The sequence below is a fragment of the Marmota flaviventris genome, chromosome 12, assembly GCF_047511675.1.
Source record: "Marmota flaviventris isolate mMarFla1 chromosome 12, mMarFla1.hap1, whole genome shotgun sequence".
In the NCBI taxonomy this organism is placed as follows: Eukaryota; Metazoa; Chordata; class Mammalia; order Rodentia; family Sciuridae; genus Marmota; species Marmota flaviventris.
This window is the reverse complement of record NC_092509.1, coordinates 68,046,565-68,071,499: the sequence shown is the minus strand read 5'-3', so window position 1 is coordinate 68,071,499 and position 24,935 is coordinate 68,046,565. Positions and strand designations below refer to the sequence as shown.

Below are 24,935 nucleotides of genomic sequence, written 5' to 3'. Positions count from 1 at the left end.
TAGCCCTGGGGCTTCCTCCAGTTTACAACAGTGTACTCAGACTGTCCTAGGCAAGGGGAGAAACTGTGTTGGCTTCCGCAGTAGTGGCACTATGTAAATTCCGTAGAGGGCTCATCATCCCTAACAGGATGGACAGTCCCAACCCAACAGGCAAGTTAGCAACATGTCCTGGAAAAGGAAGAAATGTTATGTGAGCTCATTAGGACAATTAGAAGCTCCTTTGCACTAGGCAAACATACCATTCATCAGTGCGTAGTATAAAGATAAATATGTTTTGGTAGAGAAAAATTTTAGAAGCCATGCACGCACTCAGCAACTGAAACTCTAAAGCCTAAATTCATTCTTCAAAAATTCCTTTTTTTTTTTTAAATTGTTCTCCTTAGTACTGAAAAAACTAGAGAGAGACTTCCTCGCTTGATGAAGACTTGGAAAAATCCCAGACCTAAACTAAAAGCAATGGTTGTGGCCAGCAGTTTTCTGGCTTCCCTTTGCAATTGTTAAGTATCCTTCTGTTTGACTAACAATTTCTCCACCTCTTACAAACCATTTTTTTTCTTCTTCTTCTTCTTTTTGGGTCCAGAAAAATCTGAAAACCATGTGTTTATAATGAGCCTGTTGCTACGCAGATCATTCAAACACATTACAAAAATCTTTCCTTTGAGTCAGGAGGGCATAATGGGGGGGTGGGGAATGAACTGTAGCAAAAGTCCCTTTGCTGATCAGAAAATCTGGCAAAAAGAAATAAGAGAAGCAAAGCAAAATGGAAAAAATTATGGTGGTCCCCCATCCTTTGAGTCATCTGAACCAAAGGGGGAAAACTAACATTTTTAAAGCCCCAAGGTAATATATCTTAGTGAAGTTAACAAAACTCAGTGGTTCTTAATCTCTTTAATTCCTATGGTTTCGTGACTCATCCCCATCTGTCCGCTAGTATGTCCTTTTTGCCAGTTTTTTCACACTTCTGAATAATGTCCAAATTTCTCTGTTCCCACGTTGATATGTACTCCTATGTGTATTCTTCTGATATCTCTTGTCTTCTCATTCAGTTGTCAGCTTAAGGTAAGGTCTGACTTGACCATTTCTTCTCCAACATGATCATGGATGTTGGCAGGCTTCCCTCGCCGTAAAAAGATCTATTCCCCAACGGTCACATCCAGAGGATGAGATGAGACATACGGAGACAAATTAGTGTCAAAAAGGCAATGCCTCCCAATTTTCTAATTCAAAATGATTTGGAGTTGATAATTTTAATAAAGTCAACCACCTTATCAGACAGTTTGCAATCGACATCATTCTCAAATTTTTGTTGTGTTGTTCTGAACACCCTATTTGAAACGGAGAACTCTTGAACTTCCTCATTCTGAGGATTAAAAAGTACTACCCTGGCCCAGCAGCAGAGCACTACCTAGCATTGCCTAGGTATATTAATTAATGTATTTATACATATACATATATATGTATGTGTATGTATATAATAATTTATACATACATATGTATAATACATAATACACATGCATATACACACATATCATCTGACTTTTGTTTCTATAAATTGTAACTACTTCTGTAGAACCTATGGAGAAACAATGTACCTGCTTCTCCCCAGTATAATCAAACTGTGTAAAATTCTTTTTCCTTTTTAGATCATTTACTTGTTTCTGAGGCAGGCAGGTGGCTGACTCTGGCCAGGCAGGATCCACAGAGACCCTGGCTTAGCTGCTGATAGCATGTTAACCTATAAATTTCCACAGGTGGGACCATCTGGGGACAAGAAGTGAAATAAATACTTTAAAAAAATCTTTTACCCCCATATGTCTTGAGATTATACACACCCATGTACACATGCACACACACATGTGTGTGTGTTTAGGTTCACATACACACCAAAACCCCAGAGTATTAACCCTAGATTCTCTGCCCCTATTCATAGGGGAAAAAAAAAAAAAAGGCTGGTCATGACTAATGCTATAGAACCTGTTTTACTCCTAAACAGAAGTAACCAAACCAAGACAAACATGTGTGGCTGGAAACAAGTTTGGTTGGCTCCAGACAAAGGCTTATTTTTTAAGCACAGATGGCTGAATCCTTGCCTCCTCCAATAGGTTGCCCATTGCCTGCCAATCAAAAGCAGATTTTTATTTCTAATCTATGCAAATATCTTACTCGGAGGGACGGACATCACAAAGACTAACTGTTTTGTGTCAGACACAGCGGATCCCAGGTGCTCTGGGAGATGCCAGACCCCATCTCCACCTGGGATGACAGGGGACCAAGGGCTAGAGAGTTAGTCATTAACCAGCTCCTAATGAATATTGTTGGGGCCTCCTGTGAAACATGCCACTGGAATCCAGCCCCACCTCCCTGCTTCCCCTGGGCTACTCTGCCTGGAAGGCAGTTTCAGCAATTCAGTTTAGACCTTAGATGCTTCTAAAACTCTGATTTTCAAAGGCTCCTACTGACTGTTAATGGATTCTTCACCTCGAGTGTAGCTCATTTATTCATGTCTAACAATAAACCCAGAAAACTTCAGCATTTAAACATGTTATTGTGTTCAAACCAGCTCTCCTTTATACTCTAGTCCACGTCCCTACAACTCATGACAAGACTCACGGAATCACACCTGGGTCATTGTTGGTGGCCCTCAGAAACCCAAGCACAACAATTCTCTTTTTTTTTTTTTTTCTTTTTTCCTCCTGTTATCAACTTTCCTTTCTTTACTTTCTTTACTTACAACACTCTTTTCTCTTATTTCTCCACCTCCTGGGCTTAAGTCTTTCACTTGCTATGACACCCCTTGGCACATTCCATTTTAGGGCCCCTTGAGACAAAAAAATATAATTTTTTTTTTGGAATGCTAAAAACAAACACAGACACTCCTTGATGCTAACCCAACTCCTAACTTTAAACATCATTTGCCCAAAAAAACAGATTATGCCTGAAATCTCCACAGTTTACTTCCAAAGTTTAAGTCTGAAAATGTCTTTCAAAACTTTTTTCTTCATTGATTTTTCTGCTTGCATGACAGTAAGAGTTTATTTCAAAATCCTGTATTGGAAAACACTTCTTTCCCCCCTTATTAACCTTTATCTAAATGGACCAGACTAGCTGAGCAGAAAGAAATTCTAAAGCAAAAGGAAAGAAGTTCTTTCTAACCAATAGCCACCTCCCAAACTTCTTATTCTACAACTCAAACCTTGAAATCCAAACACTTTTTGTTTCAGTTTATAAATGCAAATATTATTGACAGTCTGTTCAAATGATGCAGCTTTAAGTTTACTTTCTGAGAAAATCTAAGACTACAGAGAGTTTTAGAGGTTAACTCATCCACCTAGTCCCAAGTTTGAACACATGAGGTGTCCTATTTCTTTTTATCTCCTCCTGATTTCCAGCCCTAGGCATTCCAATTCAAACTTCTGCTAAAGCTCCAGAATCCATATTTATCATAAATGATCCACATAATTATAAAATAGCAGGCCCTGGTCCGAGAACCGCTGATCCATTCCAACATCCTACACAATATAGTGGCCTCCTCAATAAGACACACACAGGCCATCTAGGCTGCAATATTCCCAGAGATCTCATTCTTTTGTAAGTCTTGTTTCGCTTTTATATGGCTTCAGTATTAGAAACTGTGTTCTTATATAGGACCAAATAGCCAAAGTCTTTCAATTCCTTGAACTTCACCTTGTCGGCTCTAATTTTGTGCTCCTGAGTTAACAGAATACCCCCTAGAGAGAGACAAGTCTTTAAATACCTAAAGGCAGCTACTGTGCCCTTGTAAGTCTTCATTTTTCTAAGTTAAGTCAACTCTTTTTCTTTAACTTCACAAAGCACAATTTCTGAGTCCTGCACCATTTCAACTACTCTTCCTCCACATCAGACATTACAGAATAAGTCTCTCCATAGTAACAAAACTTCATTTTTCTTACAATATTTTTTTTTCAATGTGCACTAATTTGTAGTATTTTGCCCTTGTCACTTGGCTTGAATTTAGTGATCCAAGAGCTGAGTTTCAGCAAGTACTTATTATCCTAATGCTGTGTGCCTAGCACTGTGTTAAGTACCCAAGCAGGATTCTAAACAGCAGAAACTGCTTCATTGGAGGAGGTGGTCATTTCTTATACAAGAAGGACTTGATGAAATAACTTGAAAACAAGTGCATGATAGTAAATGTCAAAGTGCTTCAAATGATTATCATGATAATGGATAAATTGCTGCATACTTGATTTTCTGAGTCAGACTGTGAGTTAACCCATGGCCTCTATTTTCAGACACAACACCTATTTAACAAAAGCATGCTTTTGGTTTTTTCGTTTTGGCTTTTTGGTACCAGAGATTGAACTCAAGCGTACTTAACCACTAAGCCCTTTGTTATATTTTATCTGGAGACAGCATATCACTGAATTGCGTAGGGCCTCCCTAAGTTTTTGATTTAAAAAAAAAGAGACTATCGGGGGCGAGGATTGTGGCTCAACGGTAGAGCACTCTCCTTGCACAATGAGACCCTGGGTTCAATCCTCAGCACCATATAAAAATGAATAAATAAATAAAATAAAGGTATTGTGTCCATCTACAATTAAAAAAACATTTTTTAAAAAAGAGACTATCAAAAACATATATAAAAATTTCAAGTGCACCCTTATTTCAAAACTTTAAAATCTACCAAACTATGTAAGTGAAAAGTAGCAGAACACTGTGCCTTCCTATAAGTATGTCACTTATTGGTTTAGCTTCCGAAGCACTCTGAATGCCAAGGTGAAATGCAGCGCATTAGAGATGCAGCTCAGTGGTGGAGCGCTGGCCTAGCACATGTGAGGCCCTGGTTCAATTTCCAGCACTACAGAGAAAGGTGGGGTGGGGGGAGTAGAGGGTTTATTGGATTCCCTTTCCTGCTGGAAATATTCATTTGCTAAGGAGTCTCCCAAGGCATTTTCATGGAAAATTCTTACTAGTAAATAAATCTTACTATATCAACAAAAATGTATTTGTTTTATTGACAGAATTATAAATTACCAGAACTTTATGAACTCTTACAAATATCTCAATTTACAAATAAGAGGGGGAAATATCAAGTGATTCAAGATGGCAAATGGTTTCTCCAAGGTACAGCAGAATAGGGCCAATATCCAGAGCTTCTCTCTACTGTTTACTTCCTGTCCCCTCTTATTTAACCCATTAAGTTCCAAGTTTTCCATTTTGCAGATATTCCATGAAATTGACATAAGTGCATTAAAATAGGTTGAAAATCATGATCTAGAGCTTATGTATTTTATATACATTTTCATATATATGTGTGTGTAGGTGTATATGCATATAGATAAATTAGAGGATGTGAAGTGAATATCTATCTATTAGTTTTCTCAAAGGAACAGAACTATATAAACATAATACTTATTTTCAAAGTTATCATAAGTGGCATATTTGTTGCTCAATTTAAGTTTTAATACATATGCCATGTCTAGAATGATGGGATCTAATGGGTTAACCCAGAACAATCAAAACTCTCTCAACATTTCCTCCTTAATTTTACATCCATCTTTAGTTACCTTCCTAATCTTCAAATCCAAAGCCTGATAAATTATAAATTCCACCATCCCCCCTCAAATTCTTCTATGCTGCTTGACACAATATTCTGCCTGGCTCAAAATCACTGCTGCCTTACCACTGTTACAGGGAACCACTGGGGTTAGCCAGATGGATTCAACCATGCAGAGAGTACTTGCTTAGCAGATGTGAGGCTCTGGTTCAATCTACAGCTGCAAAGCTACAGGTCAACACTGTCCAACTGCCCCACCCTCTCTGCCACTATACAAACCACTACATCAACCAGCTCATCTGCTTCATCAAGAGTATCACAGTTATTTCATACCCTTGTATGGGGAGAGGGGGCGTGCACCTACCTTGTGGCCTCTTGTTGAAGCCATGACACGTTTGGCACATAGAACATGACTCCGAAGAAAAGCAGAGGCTCATTAGCGAATTTGTCCAGATGTTTCTTCAGCGGTTTCTCCAGCTCCACCCATCGTGCTTGCTGGCTCTTGCTGAGAAACCAAAGGCCAAAGTAGTGCGTCTAGATAAAAGGGTATAAAACTGCATCAGTTCATGTTTTCCACATGTATCCTGAGATCACACAAAACACAAGATTGCAGTTTCTGCATCATTTTCAGTTCCTCAACTTATACACAAGGATCCAGCTTCGATTTTCTAGGTTTGGAACAAATTAAAGGCAATCATATCCACAGAATACTGTAACTGACACTGATCATCCAGATGCAGCATCCTATCCAGTGTGGCCTTTTGTAAATGTTGGTCCCTATCCAACTGTATTAGGAAAGAGGGTGGTGCAGGGTGTGGACAGTGCTGACCCCCTTTTTTTTTTCTAGGAGCTAAAGGCTGGTTTTCCTGTGTGTCTTCCCAATGCCTGGTGATTGCATATGGAGCTCGCTGGCAAAGGCTAACATAGTTATTGCACCTGCTACAGAGTAACTTATTACTCAACCCCTAAGATAAAACCTGCCAACTGAAAGCTTCTGCACTGTAGAATGTGTTCCTACAATGCCAGATTTTAACCAAAACTGTAGTCATTCTTTTTGAACTTTAATGAAGTACTTTAAAAGCATCACCCTGTCACTTTATTATTCATGAACTGCAGCATCTCTCTCCAGGTACCAAGTGCAGAAAGGGGAAGGCTCTCCTCTCCACAGCTGCCCCAAGAGCCCCTGATGGCTGTTCTTGGCAGACTGGTGGGATTTGACAGATGAAAGTGAGATTTTTCACCCTTAGACCCTTAGCCTCAACTGGTTTAGTTTTGAACAACATGCTCAATGATTAAAACAGGTACTTTTATGCACCCAATCCTGTCTTTATATTAATTCATGCTAGGATTTCAGGATTAGCACAATAATCACCAAAAAACAGAACACTGCTTTTGAAGATTCTTTTATATTTCAATTATAGCCTACGATCGTTTACAGCAGCACACCTGGAAATCTGCCTTCAAAAGAATGTTTTCATTACAAGGTTTAATTTCCAAAGGCATTCTTACACTGATGCTCCTGCTCCAGCTGGCTGTCCCCTCAATTTACCAAAGATCAATCTCTGCCATGACCCTACCAAAATCTCTAATGAAACTCTGACTCTGATTTTCCTAGGAAACCAGATGTCCCCTGCCTACACAAAGCTGCAAACCCAGGTGCTTTTAAAGGACATTTTAAAATGGATTTACTTTCAGATGGGCACAATGATTTCATCAGCCTTCTTCCATGATGTTCCAAAGAGCAAGTTCAGAATCAGAAATCTATCCATTTCTCAAGTGACAAAAATGCCAACAATCAGAGTCCCAGTCATATTTTTATCAACTTAGGCACACTTGAGTGAATTCTGACCCTACTATTCATTTCCTAGCTTCAGTGAGTCCATCAGGTGTTCCAACACAAGCTCAGGCTCACGTAGAGGAAATGAAATGCCGCTAAAGAGCAAGAAACAGGCTTTGAAGCCAATTCATTTCCCAGCTTTTGCACCGTTCATATAGTAACTTTGTGCAAGTCACTGGGCGCCTCCCTCCACCCTAGCCCACACAAGACTCTGAGCTTTCTCACTTGTAAATGGGAATAACTAGGATTGTTGTAAGGAGTGGACTTCAGATAATGCTTGCCACCCAGGTGCATGGCACGTGGTAAGTACTTCATAAACACTGCCTTCTGTGGCTGCTGACTCTGCTACTCCTGCTGTTACCACCACCATCACCAGTAAACGGTGTGAACTCAAAGGGATTTTGGGACCCCAGACTCTTCTTCATCTTCTTCTCTTTTGCTTTCTATCCATGAGGGACATGGTTTTGCTCTTCCAGGCACCTCCACCCTGAAATGTTGCCTTCAAAGGCCCAAAGCAACAGGGCCAATCAACCATGAACTGGTACCGTGACACCATAAGCCAGAATAAACTCTTTCTCTTTATAAGTCAATTATCTCAGGTATTTTTATTACAATAACAGAAAGCTAACAAAGAATTAGAAAACAGAGATCATTCTGGAAGTAATGAAAAAAGTAGACAAAAGTAGAAGCTGGACCTAAGGAGTATAAGGGGAAAAATAACAACAAAGCAGTGTGACTCCCCTAAATTAGTCTTTAAAAATCTCAGTATAGGCATTTAGGGACACTGGAACATCAGTCTGATGATATTCTTGGGGATCTATGATAAAGACTTAGGCTAGCTTCCAAAAAGGTAACTTGGGTCATTAATTCAGCAAACTTGTTTGATAAAGGTCAAAGGCATTTCTGCATTATTCTGAATCCCTTTGTGGAGGATAGTGCCATATAAGGGTCTCCCACTACATTTTGGATGACTAGGAGTGTTTACATATAATAAATGAGGTAATATACATAAACTGTAACATGCTATGCAATAATTAGAGTTGGAAAAGAGCCCTTTTATAAGCATGGGTGGAGGAAGGGAGGGCAAGCTTCACAATTGCTTAATACAGTAACCATGATTTATGATCTTTCACTAAAAGTAGTTTTGACATTTGGCGGGTATTTTTATGGTCCTTACCTCATTCTAATTGTAATATTTCCTCAAATTGGTAACATTCAAATTATAAAGGGTCACAGGAACCACATAAACATTTGACAACTGATTTTACAAAACAAAACAAAATATTATTGCTCCTATGACTTAAAGGTTAATGTTTCAAATTTCCTCTTTTTCATTCCCACCCATTCAAATCATGAAACCAGATCTGAATGCTTGCAAAACACATCCAAAGAATATTCTATGGAGTGCACACATCTGCACATGCACATGAAGAAGTACATGCTCCTGCACACCAACACGCACACACCCACATGTAGAAATGAAGAAGTAGAAGAAAACTCAGAGTAAGGTGATAATCTTGAGCCACAGTTAATAATATAGAGTTCCAAATAACAATGCAAACCACTTCAAGTGGAAAAACCTAATTTATGGCATTTTTTGCTGCTGCTGCTGCTGCTGCTGCTGCTTAAATACAGCATTTTCCAGAGGACGAAGAGTATTTCAGAGTGACTCACTATGCAATTACCCAATGAAATGGTTACATAACTATTCCAGAAATGGGGTTCCCAGTGCAGTGTAGAATTAGGGGAGGCAAGTTATCTGCAGCACACAGTTTACAACTACTCACACCCAGGATATCCTGATTTAAGTGCTGAATTCAGTTATCCAGCAGGAAGGAAAATCCATTTATGAGGTTCCCATCCCTACACTATCTTTTTGATGCTGTGCCCAAAATAACCTTCTCCATTCCCACCACACTTCTGTCCTTCTGCCTCTGGTTACACCCCTACTCTAGAGCAGAAAGATCCTGATTCGAAGCTCTTACAATCCTTTGTTGAATTTCAACATAGCCATGTCTACACAGTGCCTCACAGGAAATGGAATCAGAACCTGAGCCCTCAGTTCAACTCACATGTGCACCAACCAACTTCCTGTGTACTGCCCAAGGGACTATTAATCCCATTGAGCCCAGCTGAGACCACACCAGGCCTGTTCATAACAGACCTGCCAATTTAAACTCTAGCTGCATTTTGTGAGCTGGGCTCCACTGCTGAACACTGCCACGTGGGTGAGGAAAATGTAGGAGATGATTCCAAACAGAAACCACCTTCTCCCTAACCAGAAGGATCTCCTCGCATTACCTGAGTAAATGCCTGAAACGTCTGTTTCATGTCTAAGGGACCAAAGGTAAGCCAGACCCAGAGGATCCTCATGATACCCTCTGGGCTGGGTAAAAATCCCATTTTCCTCTCTAGTTTTAGAGCCCACAGAGCTGGTGCCCTGAGTTCTGCAATGACTTTGCTGCAATGAAAAAAGAAGACCAAAGAACCAATTCCCAGGGAGAGGAACCACATCTCTGAACCAATTACTAAAAACGTACTATGATGAAACAACGTAGGAAAGCCACACTAAAATGTTATTTTTATGTGATAGTTTTGATTTGGTTTGAGGTTTTGTATTTTAACAGAGGAAGCATAAATAGAACAAAAAGTCTGCTGGTTTCTTCAGTTGGCAGATTGGTCTATCTTTGACTTTAGCATTAAAATGTCCATTGGTCCGTATTGTGAAAAGATTCTAGGGAATAAAGTTCATTATAAATAGCTTGAGGCAGTGGGTATATTGGAAATCTCCATTCCTTCTGCTCAATTTTGCTGTGAATCTGAAACCGTTCTAAAAAAATAAAGTCTATTGAAAATAGCTTGGAGTATTTTTGATTTGTTCAATCATTTATGTGTAAAGACATGATATATTTCTGAACATTAACAACTAATAAGATTTTTTCTTTTTTGAGGGTTTTGTTTTTCCAGTTTTGTGACCTATGGAATGGCTTTAATATTTAATATTATTTGTAAGGGTAACAGATTCAGGCTTGGCAATTACAAGGGATTAAACTCTTTATCTTAATTAAAGCATTTTGAAGAACTAATCATCCAGAAGCAAAAGTTCAAAACATCTTGCCTTTAGTTGTAACAGGTTGCCAGTCTTACCCAGTATTTCCATTGTCAATTAAGAAACAATGTTGGTGTGCGTCCACATAAAAAGTACAGGAGTTATGTGCAAGCATTAGCAGTTTCACCGTTTCACCGAGGCATGGAAAATATTTCAAAAAGGTGACCATAAGCAGACTCTGAAACAGCACTTCATGCAATTACATTCCAACAGCTTTGGAAAATAAACCACTTTAAACTGTAAGAACCAAATGGTGTGCAATCAACCTCCACTACAGGTAGGTCCGGGACTTCTACAACTGACACATCTATAATTAACAACTGCGCCATCTTCATTTTCCTAGCCATTATCTCCATGAAAGGACAGGAAAACAAACTGCAGAATCACACAGATATAGGAGGCACTGCTCCCTTGGCATATAAAAAAAGATGAAGCCTTACAGTGGAAGACGGGGGAAGTTATCTCACCTATGGTCTCAACTCCTAGAAAATGGAGTCCAAATGCCAATTCACACTGTAGGTCTGACAGAGAGCTAGTGAGATTTCATATCATAATCTATTTTAAATTTTTTTTATTTATATATGACAGTGGAATGCATTACAATTCTAATTACACATATAGAGCACAGTTTTTCATATCTCTGGTTATATACATAACATATTCACAACAATCCGTGTCTTCATACCTATACTTTGGATAATAATGATAATCACATTCCACCATCATTAATAACCTCCTGCACCCTCCCTCTGCCCTATCTAGAGTTCATCTATTACTCCCATGCCCCCTCCCGCTCCCTATCCCACTCTAAATCAGCTTCCTTATATCAGAGAAAACATTCGGCATTTGTTTTTTTGGGATTGGCTAACTTCACTTAGCATTATCTTCTCTAACTCCATCCATTTATCTGCAAATGCCATGATTTTACTCTCTTTTATTGCTGAGTAATATTCCATTGTGTATATATACCACATTTTCTTTATCCATTCATCTACTGAAGGGCATCTAGGTTGGTTCCACAGTTTAGCTATTGTGAATTGTGCTGCTATAAACATTGATGTGGCTGTGTCCCTGTAGTATGCTGTTTTTAAGTCCTTTGGGTACAGACAGAGGAGAGGGATAGCTGGGTCAAATGGTGGTTCCATTCCCAATTTTCCAAGAAATCTCCATACTGCTTTCCATATTGGCTACACCAATTTGCAGTCCCTCCAGCAGTGTACAAGTGTACCTTTTCCCCCACATCCTCAATCAACACTTATTGTTGTTTGTATGCATAATAGTTGCCATTCTGACTGGAGTGAGATGAAATCTTAGAGTGGTTTTGATTTGCATTTCTCTAATAGCTAGTGATGATGAACATTTATTTATTTATTTTTAAATGTTAATTATTTTTAATTTTTTAAATTTATTTTCAATTTTATTTTTTAGTTGTAGTGGACACAATAGATTTATTTTATTTATCTATTTATTTATCTATTTATTTATCTATTTTTTTATTTTTATGTGCTGCTGAGGATCGAACCCAGTATCTCACACGTACTAGACTCGAGGCAAGCGCTCTACCACTGAGCTACAAGCCCAGCCCCTCACATCATAATCTTTATAGAGACAAAAATACAACACGAAATTCTAGCACCAGCAATTTATCCCAACAGTCTATCTACTCTTGGCAGATTCCTAATCAGTGTTGATTATTACAATCCCCTCCAAATGTACAATCATATAGATGTGGTTAAAGAAGTTATGAATACAGCAAGAGTCCACCATTATCTGCCAGGGCCAGAGGGAATAAGAGGTTTCAAGGGCTCCCCAAATCACACATAAAGTACCAACTATAAGTAGATTAGTTTGAATCAAACCACACAATTATTCTTAACATAAGTTAACTTTTCTTTGATGATAAGAAATGCATACAAGGATCTTGTGTCTTGATACACTCTAGCCATATGTGGAAATTTCTACTGCTGCTGACAACTGTGGATACATCAGCTTTTAGTAAAGATGAAAATATGAATTTGAAAAAAAGGGGGGAGGTAGTTAAATTAGAGAATAACTACCTGCCTTATGAAATTATTCTGAATTTGTTGTTTTAGACTCCCTTAAAAGCTAGGATTCTCAGTCTAGCCTTAGGAGAGATAGAAGTGTTATCAAATTCAATATTCTCCAGAGCTCTGGATTTTCCAATAAAATAAAAGCTTTCTTCCTCAAATAGGGTAGAGCAATGAGTGAAGAGTATCTGAGATGCCTTTGTTAAATCATTTATCTCTCCCTCTTCCACTTGTTGCTTTTTAAATAGTCAAAGATTATCCTTAAAGATATCATTCTATCTTATTTTTACATTTCACTGGAATTCTTGTGGTTGTCTGTCTGTTGTAGCAATGCTGGGGATCAAACCCAGGGCCTTATGCATGCTAAACAAATGCTATACCACTAAGCCACAACCCCAGCCTGGAATTCTCGATATTCATTATTACTATTAACACAGCCATCTTTGCCTTTCTTAGAACAGTACTGATGATATAACGTGAGACTGGGCTTGGTGGCACTCGCCTATAATCTCAGCAGCTCAGGAGGCTGAAGCAGGAGGGTTGCAAATTTTAAGCTAGCCTCAGCAACAGAGCCAGGCCCTAAGCACATTATCAAAACCCTGTTTCTAAAGAAAACAAAAGGACTTGGGGATGGGGCTCATTGGTAAAGCACTCTGGGTTAAATCCTCATTACTAAAAAATTAAATTAAATTTTAAAAAGAAATATAATGTGAGTCACAGATTCATTTTTAAATCATCTTATAGCTACCTTTAAAAAGTACCAAAAGGTGATTAATTTTAACAAATTTTATTTAAAATGATAAATTCAAAATCTCATCTAAACCTGTAATCAACATAACAGTTAATACTGAGATATTTTAACCCTTTTTTTATACTAATTCTTCAAAATCTGACATCAAATTCACACTTAACCATATGTCCATCTAGCCACAACCCAAGTGCTCAGTAGCCACATACAGACCAAACTGAACAGCACAATTTTTAGTAACTATTCAAGGAGTTGAAAGACTCTGCCCTCAGATCATAGGCTCTAATCATTAAATTCATCTAAAAATGGAACAAGCAGATTTTTAGAAGGGTGAGAGAGAAGCCTCTGGAAGCTTTATCACAGAGGCTGGGCAACCTGTGTGGTATCTTGCAAAGGGCATGGCCCTACCGACACGTTTCTCTGTGGCAGGCACTGTGACACTGTGACAACTTTGCAAAACTGACTCATCCCATCAGCTCACAGATGTTGCTACTATTACTATCTTCATTTTACAGATGAGAAAACCAAGGCACCAGGTAATTTAGTAACTATCTAGAATTACACAGCTGCTGAGTGGCAGAGTCAAAATTAGAACTCAGGCAGTCTGGTCCAAGATCACACTTCCAGCCACTACACTCCTGCAGCAGAGGGTGCCTAACAACGGAAAGTAGCTAAGACAATTGACAGTACCATGGCATCCTATGCAAATCTCATTTGTTCCACATCCTCACCATGGTCAGTATGTTCACTTTATTCTCCATTCCAGCTTGTGTGTGTAATGGTAGTAAAATATTGTGAACTACATATGCCACATAAGTCACAAAACAGGTATACACTGTATAAAGGACAATAAACATAGAGTCAGCCCTTGGGATTCGTTCCAGATCTCCTGGGATAATAAAATCTGCAGATACTCAAGCCCCTTTTTATAAAAAGGCATGTAACCTACACACATCCTCCTGTTACACATTAATCCATCTTTAGATTACTCAGAGTGCCAAAGACAATGTAAATGCTATGTAGTGGTTATTGAACTGTTTAGGGAACAAGAAGGGGTAAAAAAGCTGCCTATGTTCAGTACAGAATACTTGGAATATTCTGAATTTTAAAAAACCCTGTGATTAGTTGAATCCACATATGAGGAACCCATGCATACAGAGAAATGACAACATCAAATTTTCAAATATATGATTTAGTTATAAGGCAGCATGATTTTAGGTATTTCTTTCTTAGCCTAGGTTTACAAATTGAGATGGGAGCTCCAGATACAGCACCCTTCTGTAAATAGAACAGCACTATTTTACACATGATATTTCCTAGGATTTTATTTGGGGAAAAGGAAAAGGATTAATCCCATTGATTCAGATATGTTGTAGTTATATTATCTGAATTCTGATTTTATCAGTCCCCTCTCTCAAATCTCTTCCTTAATAGAAACTCATACCTGTAAGTTTTGTCTGACCTTGAAAATGATTGAAAAGATATTTTTTTCCTAAAAAGTTCATTCTTATTACCTCTTGCCAGGATCACTATGGTCTCCACTGGAGTCCCTGTTCCTCCTGTCCCTCCCTTCCAATCCCCATTCTGTTCATCATTGGGTCCTTTTCCTCATACAAAAGTTGATCACATCACGCTCCTCCTTGGAGTCCTCTGATGTCTTCACATCTCACAGCAGTATTTCCCCCCACTCCCCAAAGTTTAAGAGTATTTACTAGAAGGTTAAAATAATTGTGAAACATTGTTATGGTTTGGATGTGAGGTGTCCCCCAAAAGCTCACGTGTGAGACAATGCAAGAAGATTCAGAGGAGAAATGACTGGGTTGTGAGAGTCTTAACCCAATCAGTGAACTGAGTGGTAACTGAAGTGGTGGGGTGTGGCTGGAGGAGATGGGAATTGGGGCATGGCTCTGGAACTGGTATCTGGCAAGTGGAGACCTCTCTCTCTGCTTTCTGATCTTCATGTGAGCCGCTTCCCTCTGCCACACTCTTCTGCCATGATGTTCAGCCACACCTTGAGTCCCAAGGAATGGAGCCTGCTGTCTATGGATGGAGACCTCTGAAATTGAGCCCTCAAACTTTTCCTCCTCTACAGTTGTTCTGATGGGGTCTTTTAGTCACAGCAGTGAAAACTAAAACAAACACCTTTTTGGTTTCTTTCTGCAATGCTAGGGGTTGAAGCAGGGCCTTGCACGCGCTAGGCAAGCGCTCTACCACTGAGCTGCACCCCAGCTCTGCCACATTTGTTTGTCTGTCTTCTTGCTGCAGAACTTCGGAGAGTGGTTCCCAAAACATGTTACCAAAACCCTTCTCCTCCACTTCACTCTTCTGGGAACTAGACCTGGAGAGTCACCTGCCTCAGTTTGGACCAGCCTCACAATTTACCAGCACAATGCCTGTATACAGGTCATCCTGAGCTCTAATGTGGGGACAGCACAGACTCACGAGATGTAAGTGAGCTGATAGGTGGAAAGTGTTCCACGCGTACATGGGACATGAAAAGGTGATGACTTCTGAAGTCTTTGTGAGACATTTTAGAAACTGCCCTACAGGATCTAGTTAAAACTCAAGGATCCAGCCTGCCTCACCACACTCCCCGCCTTTCCCTGCCATGACCCCCTCCACACTCACAAACGCAATGGTGAAAATCACCCTCTTCCCTGTCCTAAAAATTCTGTGTTCTTTCCCGCTTCTGCCCTTTGGCATGAACTGTACCCTGGGCTTGATTTCTCATTCCTCTGCTCCCCTAGTTCCTGGGGGCAGGCACCCTTCACATGCAGCTTCACATCACCCTTCACATGAACCAGACCTGGACCCTCTGAATGCCGTGGGAACCAGCAGCACACAAATACACCTGAAACAGACTTGCTGCTCAGTGTACCGCGCACCTCCAAGCCTTCACACATCTGCCCAAACCCACAGAACATGCAGCTGCAACAGTGAACCCTAATGCAAACTAAGGGCTTTAGGTGATAGTGATGTGAGGACATAAGTTCATTAATATTAACAAACATCTGACTAGCAGGGGTGAGGGGCTATGCATGAGTTGGGATGGGGAGTACAATCTCTGTACCTTCCTCTCAAACCTAAAACTACTCTAAAAGATAGTCTTTAAAATTTTTTGAAGATGCCTGTAATCCCAGCAGCTTGGGAGGCTGAGACAGGAGGATCACAAGTTCAAAGCCAGCCTTAGCAACTTAGCAATGCACGTAGAACTCAATGAAACCTGTCTCTAAATTAAAATAAATACATTACACACACACACACACACGAGCTGGGGATGTTGCTCAGTGGCTAAGCCCCCCTGGGTTCAATCCCTGGTACCAAAAAAAAAAAAAAAAAAATCTTTGAAGCCTATTTTACAACTATCTTACAAGATTAACTGGTAAAAGAATTAACATAGATCACAAAGTTTTTAAAAAGTGTTTTAAGTTTACTATACATCCTTTCCTTTATAAATTATTAGCTATTATAAAATTTAGGATACAACTAAACTAGTTCCAATGTCAAGGCCAAATATCCATCATCATCTGGTTTCTAAGGCTTCATCAGGACTAAACACTTTGTTATACTTTAGATTGATTTTCACCTTCTCTTCTAAAGCACCATCAGTTCTATTTGGAAAAGGTCAAGGTCTGAGGTACAGACCCTGCACTCTCCCCTGCTACTTGTGCTTTTAGCTGTCCTGCTCCAGGTGTGCGTGTGTAAATGAAGAACAAAGCACCAGCTGACTCCATCTGCCCTTTCACTCAAGAATATTGACAGGACTGATTTACGCAAGGTCAGACCTTCAGTGTTATCTGTCATAGAATGAAAGCACAAAACTCAAAGAGAAAGTGATTTGCTCCAATGTGATGGACTTATTTAGGGCGTGTCAAAATAAAGCCAGTGTTAAATGCAAGGCCCCCTTCGTAATGGGACATCAATCACAGCTCCACACACACTTGACGGGAATCTAACTGCACTTCACCCTTTGTCAATGCGTAGCTGTGGGATAATCCCAGGCTGCCCTTTGCCCTCTCACTAGGAGCAATGACAGTCTGAGTCAAGTATTTATTACCATGCACATGTCCAGACACCTCACCTTTCTCCTTTCACTCTAGCTCTACCTGGTGACTGGCCAAGATCCCTTCTCAGCCCCCAAGACTGGTAGCTGTTCTTTCACATCCTTGAATCTTTTAAAATCCAATTCTGAGTGCTCAGGATGACCTGCCTCTTTTCTACCTGCTGAATTCCTAAGTATCCTTGGAGTCCCAGTTCAAAGACTGGAGGCTCTGTTTGCCTTTCACTGAGACTTTCTTTCCCAAGCTGCAGTGGGTCAGTGAGTGCACTGCACAACTCTTAAGGAGAACAGTTGCTTTTCAGGCCTGCTCCTAATTTCTGTTTTAGCACAGATAGCATTCAATCTGAATGTTTTTTTATGTGCTACGTTCCCCTACTGTTCTGTGCATATCTTGAAGACAAAACTGTAGCTTATTTATCTTTGTTTCATCAAGTCCTAAAATAGAACCTGATATAATACATTGGCTCAATATTTTCTTTCCATGTAAAACTGTTAAGACATTCAAATTTAAACAATATAAGTTATTAGATACAGCATTACACATTTTCCACACAAACTTCCAGGATTTACAATAGTCCCAGTAGATCAGCATCATTATTGTCAATCACAGGTGGGAAAATCAATCCCCAGAGAGCTTCAGTAACTTTTCCAAGGATACCCAGCTAGTAAGTGACAGAATAATGCTCTGAACCCAAGTTCAAGACTACAAAGCCTATTGGGAACAGTGGTACACACCTGTAATCCCAGCAACCCAGGAGACTGAGGTAGAGGATCACAAAGTTTAAGACCCATAAGGCAAGTTAGCAAGACCCTCAAAAACTGAGTGAGAACTTGACTCAAAATGAAAAAAAAAAAAAAACCCAAAAACCTGGGGCTGTAGCTCAGGTAAAGCACCTCTGGGTTCCATCTCCAGCACCCCCTCCCAAAAAAAGCACTACAAGCCTGTGCTTATAGCTACTTAGCCACATGCTATCAATGCCTACAAATAATACACAGTTAGCATGAGTGACTTAAAGTCCTCAAAAGTAAAAGCACTTCATGTCTTTTAATGTGCTATAATTGAATTTCTTCCAAGAATTTAGAGCCTACTGCCCAACTATTCAGCAATATCAGGGTTTTTCCTTTATGCCTGTGCTTGCGTGTGTGTGTGTGTGTGTGTGTGTGTGTGTGTGTTCGTTCAAAACCCTAATGTGCTACCCATCAGGACATTTCACATGTGGCCTCTATTGTGTCGCCTCCCCTTCTCTGGTCTAGAACAGGCTTCTGCACTGCAAAGCAAACCTCAAAGGAGGGATTACCACTGCATCCAAAGTCTCAACACAAAGAACAGCAGGAGACAGAGGGTTCAGATGGACCAGTCTCCCAGGGAACAGCACAGGGGTGGACAGGGGAGGGGAGGACTCTTTGGCACGGGGCCTTTGTGCAGAGGGAAAGAAACCGCATATGCTCACTCCCAACAGTGACCATCACCTCCTCTGTCACCTACAGTCCTGGGCAGTGCTGTCACCTGGACCCCACAAGAGCCTCAGATGATTGCAAAGCATTTTCTGATGCTCAGGACCATGCACCTTAGGGCCTGCAGCAGTCAACATTGACCGCCATCCAGCCCGCCCCCTTTGCCCACCCCCTCCGCCCACCCACCAGCCAGGATACCAGGCTGTCGAGACCCAGACACACAGGTCTGTGCCGCTTGTCCTGAATGTCTGTAAGTGTAAGCCCGTGAAAAGCAAGGCTGGCTGGTCATGAACAACACAGAGCCCCTATGCTGCCCCAGTTCTCTTCTAAAGAGTGACGACGTGACCTTCTAAATGCTCATCCCTTGGGATGCCTGAAGTCCAAGCAGTCTCACAGATGGTATGAAAAAACTCAGGTCAGTGAGGATCTTAAGAGGAACAAATCCTCCTTTTACGATCCCTCCCCAAAGTCTCACTGGTCACGCTCACTTTAAATGCTTTTTCTCTTCTTCAAGAGGAAAATATAGAAACAAACAAACAGAAGAGCAGCTGCACCCATTCTGAATGTGGGCGTTTTCTCCTTGATCTGTGTCGGAGATGCCAAGATACCAACTACCCACTCGTTGTTTCAAAGTAAGAAAATGACTTTGGTGGGGAGAGTCTCACATTTTTACCTCCCAGAAAACCTCCTTTCTGGTGGGAACAACTGGGATCTGCCACCCTGTGCCAGCTCCAGGCAGGGTGCCTGTTCCGCCACCTTGGCCCAGGTCTGACCCACTGAAGTCTGAGATCAGTCTCATGCTAAGAAGAGCAGGATCTCATGAACACAGCACTTGGGCTAAAGGGCATGGCAGGTGCCAAGAAACAGCTGGCTGGGTCCACTAGGGATTTCTTCCTCCTATGCCCACCCGACACATGGGCACGGTGTCCACACACACTCGCTTACCTCCCGCAACTCCAGCCTCTGGGCCACAGCCTCCAGGCACTCTTGCCCCGTGCTTTCCACAGACAGTGTGCATTCAATAACATTGCTGTCCAACAGGCGGATCCGAGTGACAAAGCAGTTCTTGCTCAGGACGTTGTAGCGCCGTGTCCGGCGGAGCTTCAGACCAAAAGGCATGGCTCTGTGGCCCTCCGACGCCGCCTTCCTGTCCTGGCGCACACGCCCCTGAGATGGCCTTAGCAGTTTTGTGACCAAGTGATCACACTACCCCCTGTGCTCCTGCAGTTATAGAAAGCGGTGTCCATGCCCAGCGTGGCCTTCTGGAAGACAGCTGCAGAAAGAAAAGAAAGAGCCTGGTCATGTGCTGGAAGGGAAGTCTCAATAGTGTGGTACATACTACACACACACACACACACACACACACACACACACAGAGGCAGGTGAACAACCAGGTCCCAGCACCAGGAACTCTAAGCTCCTGAGGGTTTTGGTGGAGGCCACGTGCTCTCCCCTATTTTATGAGGCTTCTATGATAAAAGCCACTTCAAGCTGAAGATGTAGAGTTCAGACCAACTCAACAGTGTTCACTGCAAGGCCAGAATTCAAACCAGCGTCCGTGCAACTTCAACTCACATGCTTTTCCCACTCCACAACACTATCTGCTCATAAAAAGCACTAGGAGCATAATTTGAGCACTTTAACTTCTATATTCTCGTTTTAATCTCATGAACCTTCCTAGAGAATAAATTTCTTTACAGATGAAAAGAAGTTCAGTGATTTCACTACCTTGCTGAACTTAAAATCTGATCTTGTTCCTCCTCGCTCTTAGTAACACTACCTCCTTTTTTTTTTAATTAATGTCTTTAGCTTTTATTTTTAACATTTATCTTTATTTTATTATATATTATATTTACTTAGGATGATGTGAAATGGTAGGAATACACATTTCATATAATCAGCTACTTTCCTCTTTTTAAAAATAATTTAAAATATATCTGTGTGTATGTGTATATATATATATATTTGAGGGGTTTCTGGAGATTGAACCCAGGAACCCTGGCACATGCTAAGCCCATGCTCTATCACTGAGCTACACTCCTGGCCCCCAAAAATCTGTGAGTCTTTAATGCACTTAAATACACAACCCTTTGTCCTTTTTTTCAACAAATATTTAGACAGATGTGTGGAACCATCCTACCATCATTTTGTTCCTTTACCCAAAAAAAATGCCTGATGCAAAAAAACCTGTGACTAAAATTACAGATAATTTAACTTAACTAATAACAAGATTTACTGGCACCCTGATGTCCCACCAAATGAGAAGGATGACTTCATTGCCAATGGAGAACACCAAATAAAATAACAACAACAAAAGCGGCTTTACCGTTCTATCCTGCACGCACAATGTTCCGGCTGGGAGGTTTGTGAAACTAATCTTTCAAAGATCCCAGAAATATCCAGAAAGCTTTTCTATCCGAATGGTCTGTTCTCCATTAAGCTTCAAGGACCATCTCTAGCTCATTTGTTTGGTGAACTCGATTTCCTAACTCCAGCAGACCCACCCATGCTTCACCCCCTCCCTCTATCCACCAACACGAAATATCCCTGAGCCTCGGGACACTCAGGAGGACAAACAGGAGTAACTCATAGTCGCAGGAATTCTTAAGATTAATAAATAAGATGGCTTCGATATTTATAGACCACACCCTGCCAGCCCCCAGGCCTCCGGGAGGTTGTCAGGGCATAAGCTACAACACAGCAAAACACACTCCTGCACTCCCACAGCAGGTCTTTTGATATTTGCCTTTGGCACATTCCTTAACATGACAGGTATATGCTTTATGACGGCTTAAAATACATGTGCTAGAGACTCTGGCTTGGTAAAATCTATTAACATTTCTAACTTACTTCTCATTGGCAGCGCATCGTATTTACCTCCAAGGTAGCCCGACCTGATCTCCTGATAGGTACAGAAATATGGAGGGACCCACCCAAAGGAAAAGAAAGGGATGGCAGCCCAGAATCCAAATATACAGCCCTGAAGTGTTTACGACTGACAAATTCCCCTCAACTTACTGAAGCACAGGGCAGAGAGGCCAGGATTTCATGCCTCCATTAGTCAGAGAACCTCCAACAGAGACAACTATTTGCTCTGTGATCACAAACCACTTTTCTAATCTTGGGCCAGGCACTTATATTTGGGTGTGTCTCACCTTAAACACCCATGCAGGAATGTGGCTGGCTTGTTGCATGTCTATCCTACCAAAAACAATCTCCACAACTTATTCTACAGGACCACATTCACAATGCACAGCTAGTGAAATAGAACTCTGCACGGCAATGTGTGTAGATGATGGCAGTAGTCAGAATAAATAAGACATGTACATAGGAAAGAATGTAAGTTCAGCAAAATTGCCACCACAGGGTAATATCAGTAGTTATTAAACAGAACTCTAACCTTACGTATGTTTTAGTTGTTCCAGTGTCTTCTGACTGTCCTATATTATTTTTGTAAATAAAGATTATTTTGCAGATTACCTATTAAAAATAGTATGTCAGGAGCAATATCTTTACATGCATGGCTAATAACAATCTGGTAGCATTTTTCTTAGAAAATACCTATTCTCAGTTGGTTTTTTGTTTGTTTGGTTCAGGGATTGAACCCAGGGGGCATTGTACCACTGAGCCATATCCCCAGCCCTTTTTATTTTTAACTTTGAGACAGGATCTCACTAAGTTGCTTAGGCTGGCCTTGAATTTGTGATCCTCCTGCCTCAGCCTCCCAAGAGTCACTGGGATTACAGGTGGGTGCCACCACACCCCACCCCATTCTGAGTTTTAAAAAGACTTTCTAAATCCTCCATTTGCAAGTAACTTATAGGATAAGATCTCAACAAAAAAGTTGTGAGAAAATCAGCCTAGTCCTTCTGAAAGTCAATATCATGGAACAAAAAACGAATGGGGGAAAGGAGCTGGAAGGGGCAGGCAGAAAGGGCTGCCTTTGAGTCCAAGAGATTTAGGAGTCAGGAAAATAAAATACAATGTGTCCATCTTGATTGATTAAATCAAGGGTTTTTTGTTTTTGTTTTTTTTTTGGTGGGAGGGAGGGGGGAGCTACCAAAGCTAAATGAGACTGCTAGAAAAACTTAAAAATAGAAATTAGATGATACCAATGTGTTATTGTTAATTTTCTTGAGTTTTTGATAGTGGATTGCAGTTATGGAGAAGAATGGTGTTAGGAGATGGCAGTGGGCTTTATCAGGGATAAAATTATCGTGATGCCTGCCCCAACTTTAAAATGGTTAAAACATATACAAAAATTCAGAATTGAAACAAATGCTAAAAAATGGTTAACAGTTGTTGAATCCAGCTGTCTGAATATCTGCATACAGATATCCACTGCAACCCTTTTAGCTTTCCTATTTCAAAACCAAAAATTAAAAAGAAGGTAATAAACATGTTCGTACCTACTCTCTAAAGCTCTATTTAAATGATGCTGCTTCTTTTAATAAACTTCTCTGGACCCTTCTCAACACAAGGAGTCCTTTCTTTCAACACCCACAGTCATTTGTTCTTATTTTAATATACTAATAAAAATATTAATACACTTTAGATGATATACTCCTCCAGAGCTAGCACTTTTCCACCTCTCCCACACACATCATTTTCCTGGGTTTAAAGCCTGTGACATCTAGATCTCTGCTTCTGGAAAGAACTTTCAGGCACTCATTTGGGATGACCCTTACCTTTAGGAAGTACTATGCCTAAATTTACCCCAGGTAACAATCTGTCTGAGATTAACCAGACAGATTAGCAATCTCTTAGTTCCTTTCAGTTTTAACATTTTTAATAGTCAATGAATTATCCATTATTTTTAAGCTCTCCGAGAATCCACAGCACACCTGTCAAGTTCCCCCTTTTAACCACCCAAGAGCCATATAGTTCTACCTCAAACAAAACTTAGCTCCCTGCTCCTCATGGATAGAGCAGGGATTGAAATATGCCACCATACTGTGGACTTGACGCAAAATCCACTCTGAACCATCTCCTTTTCTATTCAATGCTTGGCTCCAAGAAACTGATTCTCCCCATGTGACTCTTTGGGGCTTCGTCCCATTCACTTTATAACATGAATATTATAAAACTTATACGTAAATGCCATATGGTCACAGAAAGGTCCCAAGTGTACAACACCTTAGATCTTCTCAATGCAAACTGCTTTTCAAAATAGAGTCCTTATTCTGTTTACTATTTATTTAAAAAAAAAAAAAAAAAGGATAGCCCCTTTAAAAAAAAATCAGAATGAATCCTAAGGTAAATGATGAATTTTAGGGAATTTGCAACATAAGTTCATAAATTGTAGCAAACATACCACGCTGGTGGTAGGTGCCAACAGTAGAGGCTGTGTAGGTTTTGGGGAGGGGTGTGGGGAATAGCTGTTATCTTTCATTCAATTTTGCTGTGAACCTACTCTACAAAATAAAGTCAAGTTTAAAAACAAATAAAAAGTTACTTCAAATAGGTAGTTTTATTTATCTATGGTTCCAGAACATATCTAGTAAATAATAGCAAGCTGCTGCAGCTATTGCCAAGGATCATGCATGAAATTAGGGCAAAAATAATTTTTTTAATATGGATGGTAAAACTAAATGCTAGCTGAATGAGTAGCATACATGTAATCTCAACTAATCAAGAGACTAAGGCAGGAGGATCACAAGTTTAAGGCCAGCCTGGGCAACTTAGCAAGAACCAACAATGCCAACTCCTGATGTCTTCCAAGACAAACAGCAATTTATTCTGATCTCAAAACAGTCTGCAAATTTCTGTGCCTGGGTGCATTTTAGAAAGGAAAGTAGCCTTGGATAAGAGAGTTAGGTTTTATTAGGCCTTCAATGACTGGAGAAATTTGGAATACAAAGCAAAGCAGGAAAGTGCCACTAACTCCTCGAGCTCACTAGCTCCCAGGGTCCCTATCGCAGTCAAGAAATTACAAAGTGAATGCTAAACACCACAGTGAGGAAAGATGTTGCTGGACCAAGGAGGGAGAGCTGCAGCTGAGCTAAGGACTCTCCCTACAGACCAAGGTTTACTGTAGGGGACAGGAACAAACTTTCAAAAGCAGGAACTAGTGTTAACCAGAGGTCAGGATTAAATGGCAAATCATCCATCTTCTGAGGCTCATCTCTGAAGATAGTATCCC

At 40.4% G+C, this 24,935-nt stretch overlaps 1 protein-coding gene across 4 annotated transcripts in view; it reads right to left on the bottom strand.

The window, feature by feature from the left end:
• Nucleotides 1–24,935, bottom strand: part of Ptpn14 (protein tyrosine phosphatase non-receptor type 14) — a 180,198-nt gene that overhangs the window by 88,528 nt on the left and 66,735 nt on the right. For all 4 annotated transcript variants that reach the window (XM_071600087.1, XM_027934704.2, XM_071600085.1 and 1 more), the window contains exons 2-3: nt 19,739–20,066; nt 5,901–6,070 (exon numbers count right to left, since the gene is read on the bottom strand). In XM_071600087.1, coding sequence (XP_071456188.1) covers nt 5,901–6,070; nt 19,739–19,912 — 344 coding nt within the window. In that variant the 5' untranslated portion in view covers nt 19,913–20,066. The remainder of the gene's footprint in view (nt 1–5,900; nt 6,071–19,738; nt 20,067–24,935) is intronic.